Genomic DNA, 16,661 nt, shown 5'->3' with positions numbered 1-16,661 from the left:
TAGTCTCAAATAACATGAGACATATGTTAAAACGAACCACAAGCTTTCATGGGTCTTCAATATTCCCAGTTAAGAAGTTTTAGAACACACACACACACACACACACACACACACACACACACACACACACACACACACACACACACACACACACACACACACACACACACACACACACTCACACACACACACACACACACACACACAGCTCTGAAGTGACAATGATACTGAAGAGTCTGCTTATGAGAAAATACTCTCAACTGTTTGAATATAAATAGAGTTTAAGTTACCTGTGATGAATGTTGAAAACAAAAGATTTCATTTCTATATGCAGGAAATCCTATTTTAATAATGGGCATGGTAAGAATTGACTACCAAAGTGCGAGTCATAATTCCCATGACACCTTCTAGCAAAACCTGAAAAGCAGTTCCTTCATTCATTTATTCCATAGGATATTTTTAGATTCACTTAAAATAAGGTCTGTGTTTCGTGTAGGCTTACACCACCTTGCCAATTTTATAACGGTGTAGATATCCATAGGACAAGGTAACTCAGATCAATATTGGCTAAATATAAGAGAAGATCATTTTTTTTGTAGACTGGAATTATGAAAATATGTTGACAAACGTTACCTTATCCTAGTGAGATCTACACAGGTATCAAAACGCCGAGGCGGTTTAAGCCTGAACGAAACACAGACCTTATTTGAAGTAGATCAAGACATTCTCTATGGAAGACATGAACGGTAAAATAACGAAGGAACCACTTTCAAGTACTGCCGCAAGTTATTACAGGAATTATAACGCGTCGACTATTTCTCTCTAAACCATATACCTTTAACTATTATGAGCCTGAAGCTGCCTACCACCACTCAGTCAGACTGCTCTATCAAATATCAAATCCTAGACTTAACTATCATAAACACACAGAAATAGAAGCCTCCTGTTACATTGCACAACCTTCAATGTTATGTCATAATTACGTAAAATTCTGACAAATTAGTTTGCAAAGAGCCATGCGCCCCAAACTGTTGCATATACCCTGACTCTGTGTGCAATGAATGCAAGAGGTGACACAATTTCACCTGGTTAATATTGCCTGCTAACCTGGATTTCTTTCAGCTAAATATGCAGGTTGAAAAATATATACTTGTGTATTGATTGTAAAGAGATAGGGGGCAGTATTTTCACTTTGGATGAATTGCGTGCCCATAGTGAACTGCATCAAAATCTGTCCTAAATTGCAAATATATGCATATTATTTATTATTATTATTAATATTGGGTAGAAAACACTCTGATGTTTCTAAAACTGTTTGAATTATGTCTGTGAGTATAACAGAACTCACAGGGCAGACAATCAACCAAACAAGTTTTGAAATCCTGAAAGTTGGGGCAACTTTGACGTCACGCCCCCTCCCTTCCCAACCAGTTATGGATCTGGAAACACTTCCTACGTCTTCCACTAGATGTCCTCATTCAGTAGAAAGTGTAATGGAGCATTTGCTGTGAACTTTGAAATAATGGGAGGGAAAATAGTCGGTGTCGCAAGAGAATGCCATTTTGTTGTGGCGCATTTCTCTTTGAGTGCTACGGCTGTTCCAATCAGCCCCAGATGAAAACGAATGATCTGGTTGGAATGTTATTGGATATATATGATTATAACATCCTGAAGATTGATTCTGCACTTAGTTTGACCAGTTTCTTCGACCTGTAATATGTATTTTGGAAGTTTTCATGCAAAGTTATCCTGGATCAGAAGTCATTTTTTGGGCATGTGAGCTGAAAGTGATAGCAAATGATGCTACTTGGACACTAGAATTGAACATTATGGAACAAAACGATTTATTGTTGAACCAGGACTCCTTGCACTACATTCTGATGAAAGATCATCAAAGGTAAGGGAATATTTATGTTGTAATTTTGTATTTCTGTTGACTCCAACATGGCGGAGAAATATTGTTACGTCTGAGCGCCGTCTCAGATTATTGCAATGTTAGGCTTTTTTTGTAACGTAAAAAAAATGTAACACAGTGGTTGCATTAAGAACCAGTGTATCTTTAATTATATGTAGAACATGTATCTTTAGTCAAAGTTTATGATGAGTATTTCTGTTATCTGGCGTAGCTTTCTATAATTCCTCTGGATATTTTGGAGGATTTTCTGAACATGGCGTCAATGTAAACCGAGATTTATGGATATAAAATGCATATTATCGAACAAAACATAAATGTACTGTGTAACATGTCATTTGACTGTCATCTGATGAAGATTTTCAAGAGGTTAGTAATAGATTTTTTTTAAATCCTGCTTTTGTGATTTTATCTTTTGCTGGAAAAAATGGCTACGTTTTTTCTTTGGTTTGGTGGTGGTCTAACATAAATATATGTTGTGTTTTCGCTGTAAAACATTTAAAAAATCTGACATGCTGTTAGATGAACAAGGTGTTTATCTTTCATTTGAGGTATTGGACTTGTTAATGTGTGGAGGTTAAATATTTTGTTAGAAAATTTTTGCATTCCCTGCACCACCTTTTCAGCTGAACGGGGGGGGGGGGGGGGGGGGGTTCCCTGCATTGATGTTTATGGTTAAGTACACATTGGAGCAACGACAGTCATTGATTGATTGTTTTTTATAAGATAAGTTTAGTGCTAGCTAGCAACTTACCTTGGCTTCTACTGCATTCGCGGAACAGGCAGGCTCCTCGTGGAGTGCAATGTAATCAGGTGGTTAGAGCATTGGACTAGTTAACTGTAAAGTTACAAGATTATATCCCCCGAGTTGACAAGATAAAAATCTCTAAACGAGGCAGAACATTCCTAGGCCGCCATTGAAAATAAGAATGTGTTCTTAACTGACTAGCCTAGTGAAATAAAGGTGTAATTTTTTAAATAATATTTTTTTTTAAATTTTTAAATCGGCACACAAAAATACCGATTTCCGATTGTTGAAAACTTGAAATCGGCCCTAATTAATCGGACATTCCGATTAATCGGTTGACCTCTAGTAGAAGTGACATAACACGACATACAAAAACTATTATAACGTAATAAGGCACTTACTTTGATAGAAACGCGCACATTTCCAAAGTTATTATTGGTAACAAAAACAACAATGACTACGATGCGGGCAGCAGCTGGAAAATGTGAACATGTTCTGTTCTGATGGGACATCCGCAAATGTCTACAGACTTGAACTGCACAAACTATTGGAAGGGAAGTGCTTGGGGAATTTTGTCCGGGTCAGAAATGTCTTCTTTTTTTTATTAATTATGTGAATGAATGAGGAGGCGGAACACACTTCAATTCAAACTGTTCATAGAAAATAGAAACTTCATAATTTGAAATTGACAAGATGATAACAGCCTATAAATAAAAATAGGCTGTGTGCTTTGGTTTGAGGGCAGCTCGGATTAAATGTACTGTTGCATAACAATCACATTATAACGTTCTCGTTAGAACGTTCTCTCCCACGCTGGGGTGACCGTTGGAGATATTTGAAACTCACACATGAAAAGGTTCAAACCTACCCTAACCAGAAACCTGTGGATAGATGGCAGCATTCGTGCAAAACTGAAAGTGTAAACCACTCTATATTAACCATGGCAAAGTGACTGGGAATATGGCAGAATACAGTGTAGTTATTCCCCCCTGCAAGGCAGTCAAACAGGCAAAACACCAGTATAGAGACAAAAGGGAGTCGCAATTCAACAGCTCAGACAAAAGACGTGTGTGGCAGGGTCTACCGACAATCACGGACTACAAAAGGAAAACCAGCAACATCGCGGACACCGACGTCTTGCTTCCGGACAAGCTAAACAGCTTCTTCGCCCGCTTTTTAGGATAACACAGTGCCACCGATGCGGCCCGCTACCATGGACTGTGGGCTCTCCTTCTCTAACCCTCGCATGCACAGACCAGTTGGCTGGTGTGTTTATGGGCACATTCAATCTCTCCCTATCCCAGTCTGCTGTCCCCACATGCTTCACGATGGTCACCATTGTTCCTGTACGTAAGATATCAAAAATAACTTAACTAAATGACTATCGCCCCGTAGCATTCACTTCTGTCATCATGAAGTGCTTTGAGAGACTAGTCAAGGATCATATCACCTCTACCTTACCTGTCAACCTAGACCCACTTAAATTTGCTTACCGTCCCTATAGATCCACAGACGATGCAATCGCCTTTCCACTGTACACTGCCCAATCCCATCTGGACAAGAGGATTACCTATGTAAGAATGCTGTTCATTGACTATAGCTCAGCATTCAACACCAATAGTACCCTCCAAGCTCATCATTAAGTTTGAGGACCTGGGTATGAACCCCGCCCTGTGCAACTGGGTCCCGGTCTTTCTAAGGGGCAACCCCCAGGTGGTGTAGGTAGGAAACAACACCTCCACTTCACTGATCCTCAACACTGGGGTCCCATAAGGGTGCCTGCTCAGCCCCTTCCTGTACTCCCTGTTCACCCATGACTGCACGTCTCCAACTCAATCATCAAGTTTGCAGACGACACAACAGTAGTAGGCTTGATTACCAACAATGACGAGACAGCTTACAGGGAGGAGGTGAGGGCTCTGGGAGTGTGGTGCAGGAAAATAACCTCTCACTCAACGTCATCAAAATGAAGGAGATGATCGTGGACTTCAGGAAACAGCAGAGGAGCTCCCCCCTATCCACATCGACGGGACTGCAGTGAAGTTGTAAAGCCTCAAGGTCCTCTGCGTACACGTCAATGACAAACTGAAATGGTACACCCACACAGACAGTGTGGTGAAGAAGGTGCAACAGCGTCTCTTCAACCTCAGGAGACTGAAGAAATTTGACTTGGCACCTAAAACCCTCACAAACATTTACAGATGGTACAACAACTGCACCGCCCGCAACAGCAGGGCTCTCCAGAGGGTGAGCACCCGATGTCACAGGAAGGCCAAAAAGATCATCAAGGACAACAACCACCCGAGCAACTGCCTGTTCACCCTGCTATCATCCAGAAGGCAAGGTCAGTACAGGTGCATCAAAGCTGGTACCGAGAGACTGAAAAACAGCTTCTATCTCAAGATCATCAGACACTGGCCACTTTAATAAATGGAACACCAGTCACTTTTATAATGTTTACATATTTTGCATTACTCATCTCATATGTATCTTCTGTATTCTATTCTACTGTATCTTAGTCTATGCTGCTCTGACATTGCCCGTCCATGTATTTATATATTCTCAATTCCATTGTTTTACTTCGATTTGTGTGTATTGGGTATATGTTGTGGAATCGTTAGATATTACTTGTTAGATGTCACAATCGTTGGTTGAATTAATGGACCAAGGCACAGCGTACGTAGAGTTCCACATGGTTATTTAAATGAAACTCACAGAAAATTATAAAGCTCAAAACGAAACGTGAAGCTATGCAGTGCTCACAAGCAACAGATAAACAATACATAAACAAGATCCCACACACAACAAGTGGAAAAGGCTGCCTAAATATGATCCCCAATCAGAGACAACGATAGACAGGCGCCTCTGATTGGGAATCATACCAGGCCAACATAGAAAAGGAAAAACTAGACTACCCACCCTAGTCTCACACCCTGACCTAACAAAAATAGAGAAATAAAAGGTTCTCTAAGGTCAGGGCGTGACATTAGATATTACTGCACTGTCGGAGCCAGAAACACAAGCATTTCGCTACACCCGCAATAACATCTGCTTAACCCGTGTATGTGACCAATAAAATTTGATTTGATTTGAGATGAGAACACAACATCTCGTTCATAGTAATTGTCCTGTATGACTCAGTTGGTGGAGCATGGCCAAGATTGTGGGTTTGATTCTGGGGAGCATCCACACATAGATGTGTAGGCACGTATGACTGTAAGTTGCATTGGATAAAAGTGTCTGCTAAATGGCATATATTATATTATTCATGTATGAATTCATATACCCAGAAATGAATTACCTGCATTCTCTTTCTTCAGTTCCTCCACCTGGTCCTCGCTGGCTGCCACTCTTGTCTCCTTGTTCCACAGCTTCTTTCTCTACTCCGAAACAATGTCTCTCAGAACCACAACGACATCTCTCAGCTCCAACACAAATTCTTTCAGCTTCTGCACCTCAGCTAATCAGTCATGTTCCGTGAGTGTGAGTTTGTTGGTCGTGCCAATAGCTTTGGTTCCTCGGATTTCTATCTCAACCTTCTCTCCCTGAGCCTTGCCCCAGACAAACAGAACAGCAAGACTCGCAGAGCAACATGACCCTTTTGTTCTGAAACGATGCCTGTTCAGACACGATGTGGTTTAAGAGGCTCAGTTCTCCTTCTTATAACACTGATAATACCTTCCTAATGTTGAGTTGCACCCCCCTTTTGCCCTCAATTCGTCGGGCATGGACTGTACAAGGTGTAAAGCGTTCCACAGGGATGCTGCCCTGTGTTGACTCCAATGCTTCCCACAGTGTCAAGTTGGCTGGATGTCCGCCGGGTGGTGGAGCATTCTTGATAGACACAGGAAACTGTTGAGTGTGAAAAACCCAGCAGCATTGCAGTTCTTGACACACTCAAGCTGGTGCGCCTGGCACCTACTACTGTGCCCCATTCAAAGGCACTTAAATCTTATGTCTTGTCCATTCACTCTCTGAATGGCACACATACACAATCCATGTCTCAATTGTCTCAAGGCTTCAAAATGATTCTTTAACCTCTCTCCTCCCCTTCATCTACACTGATTGAAGTGGATTGAACAAGTGACGTCAATAAGGGATCATCACTTTCACCTGGATTCACCTGGTCAGTCTATGTCATGGAAAGAGCAGGTGTTCTTAATGTTATGTACACTCAGTGTATATGTGCGTGTACTGTATGAATGCGCGCACACACACACACACACTGCATGTATGTGCACACACATATTTTGTACACTCAGTGCATGCACACATCCCAGGAAGGGCTACATGAGACAGGTCATACGTGTCCGCGATGGAAAGTCCCAACACTAAAACAAAAGATTCGAGGGAACATTTGATCAGAGAGGTTTTACCACGTCAGCAAGTCATTTCAACCGATGTTGTCTAAGACTGAGATGTCTGCCGCTGCTGTTTTAGTAAATCATCTCCTGATGTCTCGGCACAGATTGTAAATGTTTTTTTTCTTCTTCTTTTGTGGTAGAACTGTCACAGCCGTTAACAATATGGTCCATATTTGGTTTTATGTTTCTAATATTTCTTGTTGTTGTTGCATTATTATATACTCTAATAGCAAACACAGCAATCACTGTGTCCCACCTGCACAGCTAAAACTTGAATTGTGCCTTTTTCCTCTGTCTTTATTCTCTCAAACACGCGGGTAGTCTGTATGGGAAACCCTACATTACTGTACACCATTTCTCTCTTTAGACAAGGCCTTCATCCTGTCAGGCCTTTCTCTGCTTTCCGTTAGTGTTGCCATTGCTTCGTCACGGCAGTCGCAGATATGGCCATGCAATATTGAATTAATTAAAGTCTTCATGGCAAGGATTCTCCATGGCAAGGAAGGGCAGGCCTCCTTCAAGGGTGTGCCACAAGAGATCAAATCCCAGCACGATGTGGGCATACATACATTATTACTCAGTCACAGAATATGGAAGAGTGTAGCAGCAGGGTTAAGGCGGGTTTGTTTTCTTGTTCATTCTAGTGTGTGGGCGCTTACTGTGTCTCTTCTGATGATGAAGCAGAGATACGAGAGAGACAGTTGAACAGGTAGAAAGAGACACATGGGGGGGGAGGAGGGTGGGAGAAGGGGAGGAGAATATCACGAGGCTCTTTCTTTTCAACTTCTCTTACACTTTTATGTGGAAAAGGGGGCCAAAGGCCATCAGACATATTTTCTTAGCTTCAAAAAATGTCTCTTTTCTCCTTTTTTCGGTCGTCTGGTAGTTGGAGTCGTGTTTCACTGATTGCTACTGACATTCAGCGCATTCCTGACATAACACAAACTAGCCTAAATGGTACGGGTTCCTCCACACGTGCAGACCTGCTCTCAATAGAGCCTTTCACTGCATCCCTCCATCCAGAGAGAGAGAGAGAGAGAGACGTTGAGGAAAAGAGGGCGAAAGAAGAAAGAGGGAGAGGGGGAAGAGAGAGAGGAAGATGAAAAGAGAAGAAGAAACAGATGGAGAGATGGAAGGAGTGCCTACAGAACCATTTGCTTGCCCTGCCCCCCAGAGATTATTATTATTGCATGTTCAGCCTATAGCCATGGGATTAGGAAAACGTGTGTGTAGTCTGAAGCATCCACAACTACCCCATCACTCTTAACCACTAAAATGCACAGCAGTAGAACCCAATTCAATCCCCATTCCCCACCATACAGTGGCCAGTCAGTATGAAACATATTTGTGTCTAGTTTGACAGACACTTCAATGGTTAGCTAGTGATTCCTCTGTGCTGTTTGACACACATTGCTGAGGGAGCGTGTGTGTGTGTGTGTGTGTGTGTGTGTGTGTGTGTGTGTGTGTGTGTGTGTGTGTGTGTGTGTGTGTGTGTGTGTGTGTGTGTGTGTGTTTAGGGGCTGGCTTAGTGGGAAGCAGAAAGAGAGCCTTGAGCTCCCTGGGCCCCAGAGAGAAAAGAGGAATGAGGGATGGAGTCTAAAAGAGGGTCAAAGGTGCCACGGAGGGCAGGAGAGGAGAGGAGATCAGGTGTTACAACCACACACCTAGCAGAGGAAGGCAGGCAGGGAGTGAGGGAAGGTAGGTTAAAGCGCCTGGCCATTAACCGAAAGGTTGCTAGTTTGAATACCCGAGCCGACTAGGTGACAAATCTGTCGATGTGCCCTTGAGCAAGGCACTTAACCCTAACTGCTCTGGATAAGAGTGTCTGCTAAATGACATAAATTGTCAAATTGAAATGGTAGAAGCTCAAGACTGTTAGGTATCTGGTAGGAATGAAGATAATCAATAGGATATGACTTGTTCTTTGCTAACCCAGTGTTGTTAGTAAGTTATTTGAAATAGTCGCCGAGTCAAATGAATGCTAAACGTTACTACACAGAGATAGACTAGCGATTAGCATGCTAACTAGCTCCTGTTTATTTCAGTACAGCTCAATACAGGTCGGTAGTGTCTCAGTAGTAAATCACTTGTTGAGCTAGCTAACGCCCTGCTAGCATCCTTTTGGTGGGCTGCTAACGTGGGAGCCTGTGACGAAATCCCTATGCTGAGAACAATGTGCCTTTCATGACATGTGATAGCAATCATAATGATGTGTGTGAGAGAAAGAACCCTCGAAAAGGAGAAGGAGGGCCTCACACTCTGAGGTCTGACGCAATAATTGAATAAACAGCGTCTCGACAGTCAAGCTGTCTTCATCAGGATTTAATGACAAACACTGCGGGTCACTAGTTTATATAGTTTGGAAGGACACACAGGTGTCTGTAATCATGGACGGGTGTGGCCTGATATCATTGGTTGATTTACAGATATAAATAAAAACATATAAAAAGCATCAATGGATAACATACGATCATAGATACAATTTGGCAACACAGGCCTACAAACATTTACAATGAATAGCAAAGGAGAGAGTGAACCCTCCTCGCCAATACCAGAGAGGCAAGGGAAAATGGTCTACAGGGTAGTGTCTGATATCAAGACAGACAGACGCATGCACGCACACGCACTGTACCTGCAGTGTTGATTGACAAACATGACATGAAGAGATGACCTACAATCAGGACAGTGCGCTCTCCCCGGAGGAGAACAGACAGGAGAGATGGTACATAAGCACTGTCCTGTACATAAGCACTGTCCTGTACAGAAGCACTGTCCTGATCGGTAGGCCATTTTTTCATGTCATTACTGAGGACTGGACAGGCGTGGTTCCATCCGGTCTGGTCCTGTCCTGATACTGCAGCTAAACAGACAGAGCTGCCATGAAATGCTGCTGTAATGGGGAAATGTGGCTCACATTTATGAAATAGTACTGTATGAGGTGGTGTTTCCTGCCAATACGTCTCCCATGTGATTACCAGTGAACCTAGAACTGGGTGACTGGGTTCACCTCAACCACGCCAGAGGCACGGGTTCTCCTCACTCTGGACTTCTCCTCCTTCTATTCTATCCCTGCTGTCTTTTTTTCCCATTCTTATCTGTCTCTCTCTCTGTCTGCTCTCTTACGCTGCCCAGATGTTTCTCTCTGACATTCTTCCTTCGTTCCAATACTCCAGCCTTCTCTTTGGTTTCTCCAGATTCTCATTTTCCTCTCTCTCGCCCCCTGGATTCTCTCTCTCTCTCGCTCTCTGGATTCTCTCTCTCTCTTTGCCGGCCCAGATGGCATCCCTGACCACGTCCTCAGAGTGTGTGCTGACCAGCTGGTGGACGTCTTCTCAGCTGACAGGCATCCCAGAGCCCAAATGACTTCGCCCAGTCGCGCTCACCTCAGTCATCATGAAGTGCTTGTGATGGCCCACATCAAGGCCAGCATGCCAAGCACACTGGACCCACTCCAATGTACCTACCGCTCAAACAGATCCATGGAAGATGCCATTTCCATCGCTATTCACACAGCCGGGACACCTATTTGAGAACGCTGTTCATTTAAAGTTCAGCATTCAACGTTATTGTTCCCTCCATGCTCGACACCAAGCTCAGAGCCCTGAGTCTGGACACCACCCTCTGCAACTGAATCCTGGACTTCCTGACAGGCAGACCACAGGCTGTGAGGATTGGCAAGAACAGCTCCTCCACACTGACTCTTAACACAGGGGCTCCCCAGGGGTGTGTCCTCCGTCCTCTGATGTACTCCCTGTTCACCCACGAATGCGTGGCTTTGTACGACACCGACTCCATCCACAAAGGAGTTGATTGTTGATTTCAGTAAGCAGAGGAGGGAACATTGCCAATCCACATCAACAGGACTGTAGTAGAGAGAGTCTCAAGTTTTCAGAAATTCGACATGCCGCCCTGGTCCTCTCCAAATACTACCCCTGCACCTTCGATAGCGTCCTGACCAGGTGCAAGTGCTCCGTCCACTATTGCAAGGCCCACCAGTGGGTGGTGAAGATGGCCCAGTACATCACTGGGATTGTGCCCCCACCCATCCTGGACATTAACTCAAAAAGGTGCCAGAGGAAGTCTTGTAGCATCATCAAGGACACCACACACCCCAGCCATGAGATGCTCACTCACTTACTGTTGAGCATGAGGTCTGATACCAACAGGCTCAGATACAGTTTCTATCTACAAGCCATTAGACTGTTGAACACTTCAACTGGACTGACAACCTGCTCTGATTCTCCCCATCTTAGCACACGCCCTCACAGACATACACACACATACACATATACATTCATGCTACACACACATCACAACTGCTTCCTTCCTTCTCTCTCTCTTTCTTTTCTCTCTTTCTCATGCACTCCGTTTCCCTCTCTCTCTCAGGCTGTAGCAGCTGTAAACCTTACCGTGACTAACTGTCATTAATCTTCCCCCTCCGGGGGCAGGCTCTTGACTCTGTGCCAGAGAGTGGTTCACAGGGATCGAGGGAAGGACAGAGGGAAGGAGGAAACCCAAAAGAGAGCTTTCCCCTAAAACACACAAACAAAGTTGTTCCCCCCCTAAACACACCAGTGTGTGGCATTGCTGAGTTCCTTGCCCCCTGGGAACTGAAGCAGTCCAACTAGGATGCAGTGGAGTGTGAGCTGACAAACAAACACACTGGTTAACACCACTTATGAGCATGTCGTTGAATTGCCACCCTGGCTGCTAATAGTGTGGACTGGGAGTGTGCTGTTATGCTCAGTTTATTGATGCTTTGGAGAGCCTTGGATGGACACTTCTAAGCTCAACTTATTTTGTTTAAGATCCATTTTCTGCTGAATTCCCAACTCTTCAGATCCAACGCTCTCCTCATGTGTCTTGACATGCTGTCTTCTTAGCACTTGTTTCCATATCATTTCATGTCCTGAGAATGAGTCCCTATCCGTGGTCTCTGCTGTGATGATTTCCTCCGGTGCTGACTCATTCTCTGTGTAAAGTGACTGAGCACAACTGCCTTATAACTGACCTCGGAACAGGTTTCACACAGAAACTGCCAACAGCAAAATAGCTGAGTTTTTTTCCATGCTATGTACTATATATCGTTCAGATACAGTTTCCTCCTAGCTAACCAACAAACCAACCCATCCACCCATCCACCAACCATACTTCACCCACCCACCAACCATACTTCACCAACCACACTTTCTACCTCACTTAGTTATGATAAAGCTCAAATTCCATTGAAGCAATGAGGTTCAAGTGAATGAAAAGCTTCAAATGCAAACTCAAAGCTCTGAAATCTCTTCCACCTAGGCTTCTTAACCAATGTCAATGAAAGACCATTGATTACGGTAGTGGTAATAAGAAATGTCATCTGTAAGGCCGTCAGACATAGATCTTAAGAAATGGTATCCTCTAAAGCGTTATCGTCATGTGTTTTACAGAAACTTGGCCATTGGCATAGGTATCCAGAATTTCCCAGAGGGCCTTGCGGTGAGCCTCCCTCTGCGAGGTGCAGGGATGTCCACGTGGAAAGCCTTCTGGTGAGTAACACTTCTCTGTTGATCCACGTAGTACCTTCGTATGACCCACTCTGTTCATCTGCATCTCAACTCATACTAAGGGAATTGTTTTATCTTGGTTTGACAGCCAATGACTGAAGGAGCCAAAAAGGGGTGTGAACGTTTAAATGAAATTGGGATTGTTAACATTAGGGGGGGGGGGATGAAAAACATGTCTTTGCCTGTGTTATAGACTAACTAGATGACAGGCTATAAAGGCCTGGGGAAAGTTGTGTAATATAAATAGAACCAGAGAGGAAGACACAAACTTTAGGCATGATGTTGTGAGATACAGATTACCATATGCGCACTGTTCTTTCTGCCTACCCCTCCTTTCTCTCCTTCCCTCGCACTGGCTCGCCTGCTCTTTCTCTTGGCTAATGATGACTGTGTGTGTTCAGTCTTTCAGTCTGTTGTGTGTAGAATATTCTAGCATGGTCATTGATGATAGGCCCTGCTTTATTGAAGTTGCGAGACATAGCAAGACGAGGAATTGCGAGATGCAGCCTTCCATTTCGAGATACAGCTTTTGATTACCGATCGATGAGCCTAGTGCACGGTTCTGACGCTCTGCCTGGTGGCCGACCTGCCTATACTGTGCCCCCTCTCTCTCTCTCCATCCCTCGCTAGCTCGCTAGGAAATGTGTGTTTGTCTTCTGGGAAGTGCGGCAACTAATCAGTCTCCTCCGTTCCAAAAATACTGAATCTTGGTGAAATACAAACTTTGCCACGTGGAATTGAGGTACGGTACCAGTAGTGCAAGTGCAATGCTTAACCGACACACCTTGAGACCCAAACCGTTGCTGACAGCAGCCGCATTGTGAATTTGCGTTGGAATTGTAGGAATTTTTGTTTTTGTTTTAATGGAAAGCCAATTTTAAAAAATGTCAGTTTATAAGTTAAGATCATATTTTTTTTTGTCACATCCCTACCCCATAGGGTTCTAACTAACTCATGGTCGATTTCCTCAGGTATGGACAGCTCAGTGGTATGGTAGAACCAATCGCCAGGTTGCTAGGCGCCGTTGCCGTGGTGCTTTCAGAACCACTGTTGCCATACGCCCTGGCCTTCGCTGCCGGGGCCATGGTGTATGTGGTGGTTGATGACATTATCCCAGAGGCTCAACTCAGGTGGGTGGCCACGCAGAGTGATGGAGAACATCGAGCGAGATTTGAGGAATAGATGTTCTATTAACAGTGCCCATCGCTAAACCCATGTCTTAGTCAAGGCTTTGAAGAAAGCGGAGTAGAAAACTTGAAAATAAAAGAGAGCCGCACACTCTAGGAGCTCAGATGTAAAAATGTAATTACCAACGTTTCGACAGCCAAGCTGTCTTCATCAGGGTATTCATCAGGGAATTAGTCTATGCTTAGCCCATGTCTTAGTCAAGGCGTAGCCCATGTCTTAGTCAAGGCTTAGCCCATGCCTTAGTCAATGCTTAGCCCATGTCTTAGTCAAGGCTTAGCCCATGTCTTAGTCAAGGCTTTGCCCATGCCTAATTCAAGGCTTAGCCCATGTCTTAGTCAAGGCTTAGCCCATGTCTTAGTCAAGGCTTAGCCCATGTCTTAGTCAAGGCTTAGCCCATGTCTTAGTCAAGGCTTAGCCCATGTCTTAGTCAAGGCTTAGCCCATGTCTTAGTCAAGGCGTAGCCCATGTCTTAGTCAAGGCGTAGCCCATGTCTTAGTCAAGGCTTAGCCCATGTCTTAGTCAAGGCTTAGCCCATGTCTTAGTCAAGGCGTAGCCCATGTCTTAGTCAAGGTTTAGCCCTTGTCTAACTAACCCTTTAGAAAACACTTGAACAAAGTGTCCTAGTAATACATAAACATACAACGAGAGGGTGACAGAAAGGAAAGAGACGAAATACATTTTTCTGTCTCTTATTTTTCAAAGTTTTTCCCACCCTGGTTCCAACTCTTTGCTTGGTTGTTCATAGCGCTCCCCATCTCTGTGACTGAGCCAGACTTGATCAATCGCTGTCTTTGTGTAATTGTGAGCCGCAGGGAGGGAGAGTGGGAGAGGAGCAAAGACACGGTCCCCCTGGAATGTTCTGGTTTTCACAACCCTGGGCGTATTGTTTGCTTTAAAATTCAAGACGGGAAGCGAGCTGTCTTTTGGCTTGTCCTCTCTTCAACATCCAACAGTTTGTGTGGGTAGACTGTCACTGTGAAGTGTGTGCCTGCTGGCCTGTTTATTGTGTGTGTGTTTGTGTGTATGTGTGTATGTATGTGTCTATCATTCTGTCTTTGTCTCCGTCTGTCCGTCTCTATTTCTGCCTGTCTATCAATCTTATCTTTCCAGACTTTATGTCTCAGTGTACTGTATATGACTTAAGTACTGTATAAATACACCAACATTGATTAACCCTGTCCATGTATATTGTCTTGAAGTGGGAACGGTACGTTGACTTCCTGGACCTCCATCCTGGGCTTTGTAGTGATGATGTCACTGGACGTTGGGCTGGGCTGAGGCTTCGCATGGAACACCGCTGATGTCACAGAATGATGTCACAGAATATGACAATCACCAGACCTCGAAAGAATAAAAGGGACCAAATCTGCCTTTTCTCCAACCGCTTGCTTTTATTTTATTTTATGATATGATTTTTTTTAAATGTTGGAATTATAACATTTTGCGCATTTCATCCAACGATCTGCATATCCGTCGATTCTCATTTTACACCCAGTCGGCTCAGGGATTCAAACCAGCGACCTTTCAGTTACTGACCCAACGTTTTTAACTGCTAGGCTGCTGTCCCGTGTGCTCCATCTCGGGCCTCTAGGTCACCAGGCTGCTGTCCCGTGTGCTCCATCTCCGGCCTCTAGGTCACCAGGCTGCTGTCCCGTGTGCTCCATCTCTGGCCTCTAGGTCACCAGGCTGCTGTCCCGTGTGCTCCATCTCCGGCCTCTAGGTCACCAGGCTGCTGTCCCGTGTGCTCACTCTCTGGCCTCTAGGTCACCAGGCTGCTGTCCCGTGTGCTCCCTCTCCGGCCTCTAGGTCACCAGGCTGCTGTCCCGTGTGCTCACTCTCCGGCCTCTAGGTCACCAGGCTGCTGTCCCGTGTGCTCCATCTCCGGCCTCTAGGTCACCAGGCTGCTGTCCCGTGTGCTCACTCTCTGGCCTCTAGGTCACCAGGCTGCTGTCCCGTGTGCTCCCTCTCCGGCCTCTAGGTCACCAGGCTGCTGTCCCGTGTGCTCACTCTCCGGCCTCTAGGTCACCAGGCTGCTGTCCCGTGTGCTCCATCTCTGGCCTCTAGGTTACCAGGCTGCTGTCCCGTGTGCTCCATCTCCGGCCTTTAGGTCACCAGGCTGCTCTCCCGTGTGCTCCCTCTCCGGCCTCTAGGTCACCAGGCTGCTGTCCCGTGTGCTCACTCTCCGGCCTCTAGGTCACCAGGCTGCTGTCCCGTGTGCTCACTCTCCGGCCTCTAGGTCACCAGGCTGCTGTCCCGTGTGCTCCATCTCAGGCCTCTAGGTCACCAGGCTGCTGGTTATGGCGATAGACCTGTCACCATCGTTAAGCGCACCTACCCGTCGTCAGAATCACCTGGACTCCGTTGCTTCCCTGATTACCTTCCCTATACATGTCACTCCCTTTGGTTCCTTCCCCAGGCGCCGTTGTTTCCGTTTCGGTTTCATGCCTGTGCGTTGTTCGTGTTTCTTGTTTTGTTTTGTGTTTCGTTTATTGATTAAGTCACTCCCTCCCTGAACTTGCTTCCCGACTCTCAGCGCACATCGTCACAGCTGCTAGCCGACCTGATTCTCGAAGAACATAACTTATAAATGCCTCGTGAGCTCAGTGCAAGCGTCGTAACCTATCAGAACCCAGAATATAATCTTGTTTTACTCCAATATTTGTGAACAATTTAAATGTAAACAAGCACTGCATAGCCTCAAAACATGGTTAAAACTATTATTTGGATATCATGGATGATCAGTCTTTGCATCCATAGCTATGTTTATGAATTTGAGAGTGGTTCCATTTCTCCAGCCTTAACCCTCATCGTTTTACCAAAGCAGTGGTGGGGTTAGGGTTTTGTTATTGTTTCAACTGCAGATTGCCCCTTTAGGATGCTCAACAAAATATTTTGTTTTTCTT

The 16,661-nt window shown here is 44.8% G+C and overlaps 1 protein-coding gene across 1 annotated transcript in view; it reads left to right on the top strand.

Moving 5' to 3' along the window:
• The window catches only part of LOC135525178 (zinc transporter ZIP11-like), a 147,377-nt gene extending 132,341 nt beyond the window's left edge, over nt 1–15,036 (top strand). The window contains exons 6-8 of the mRNA XM_064952914.1: nt 12,454–12,552; nt 13,542–13,700; nt 14,958–15,036. Of these exons, the coding sequence (XP_064808986.1) occupies nt 12,454–12,552; nt 13,542–13,700; nt 14,958–15,036 (337 nt within the window). The remainder of the gene's footprint in view (nt 1–12,453; nt 12,553–13,541; nt 13,701–14,957) is intronic.
• The last annotated feature ends 1,625 nt before the right edge of the window (nt 15,037–16,661 follow it).

This window comes from Oncorhynchus masou, chromosome 31 (genome assembly GCF_036934945.1).
Source record: "Oncorhynchus masou masou isolate Uvic2021 chromosome 31, UVic_Omas_1.1, whole genome shotgun sequence".
Lineage (NCBI taxonomy): Eukaryota > Metazoa > Chordata > Actinopteri > Salmoniformes > Salmonidae > Oncorhynchus > Oncorhynchus masou.
Note: the sequence above shows the minus strand (reverse complement) of the source record. Positions and strands in the feature narration are given on the sequence as shown.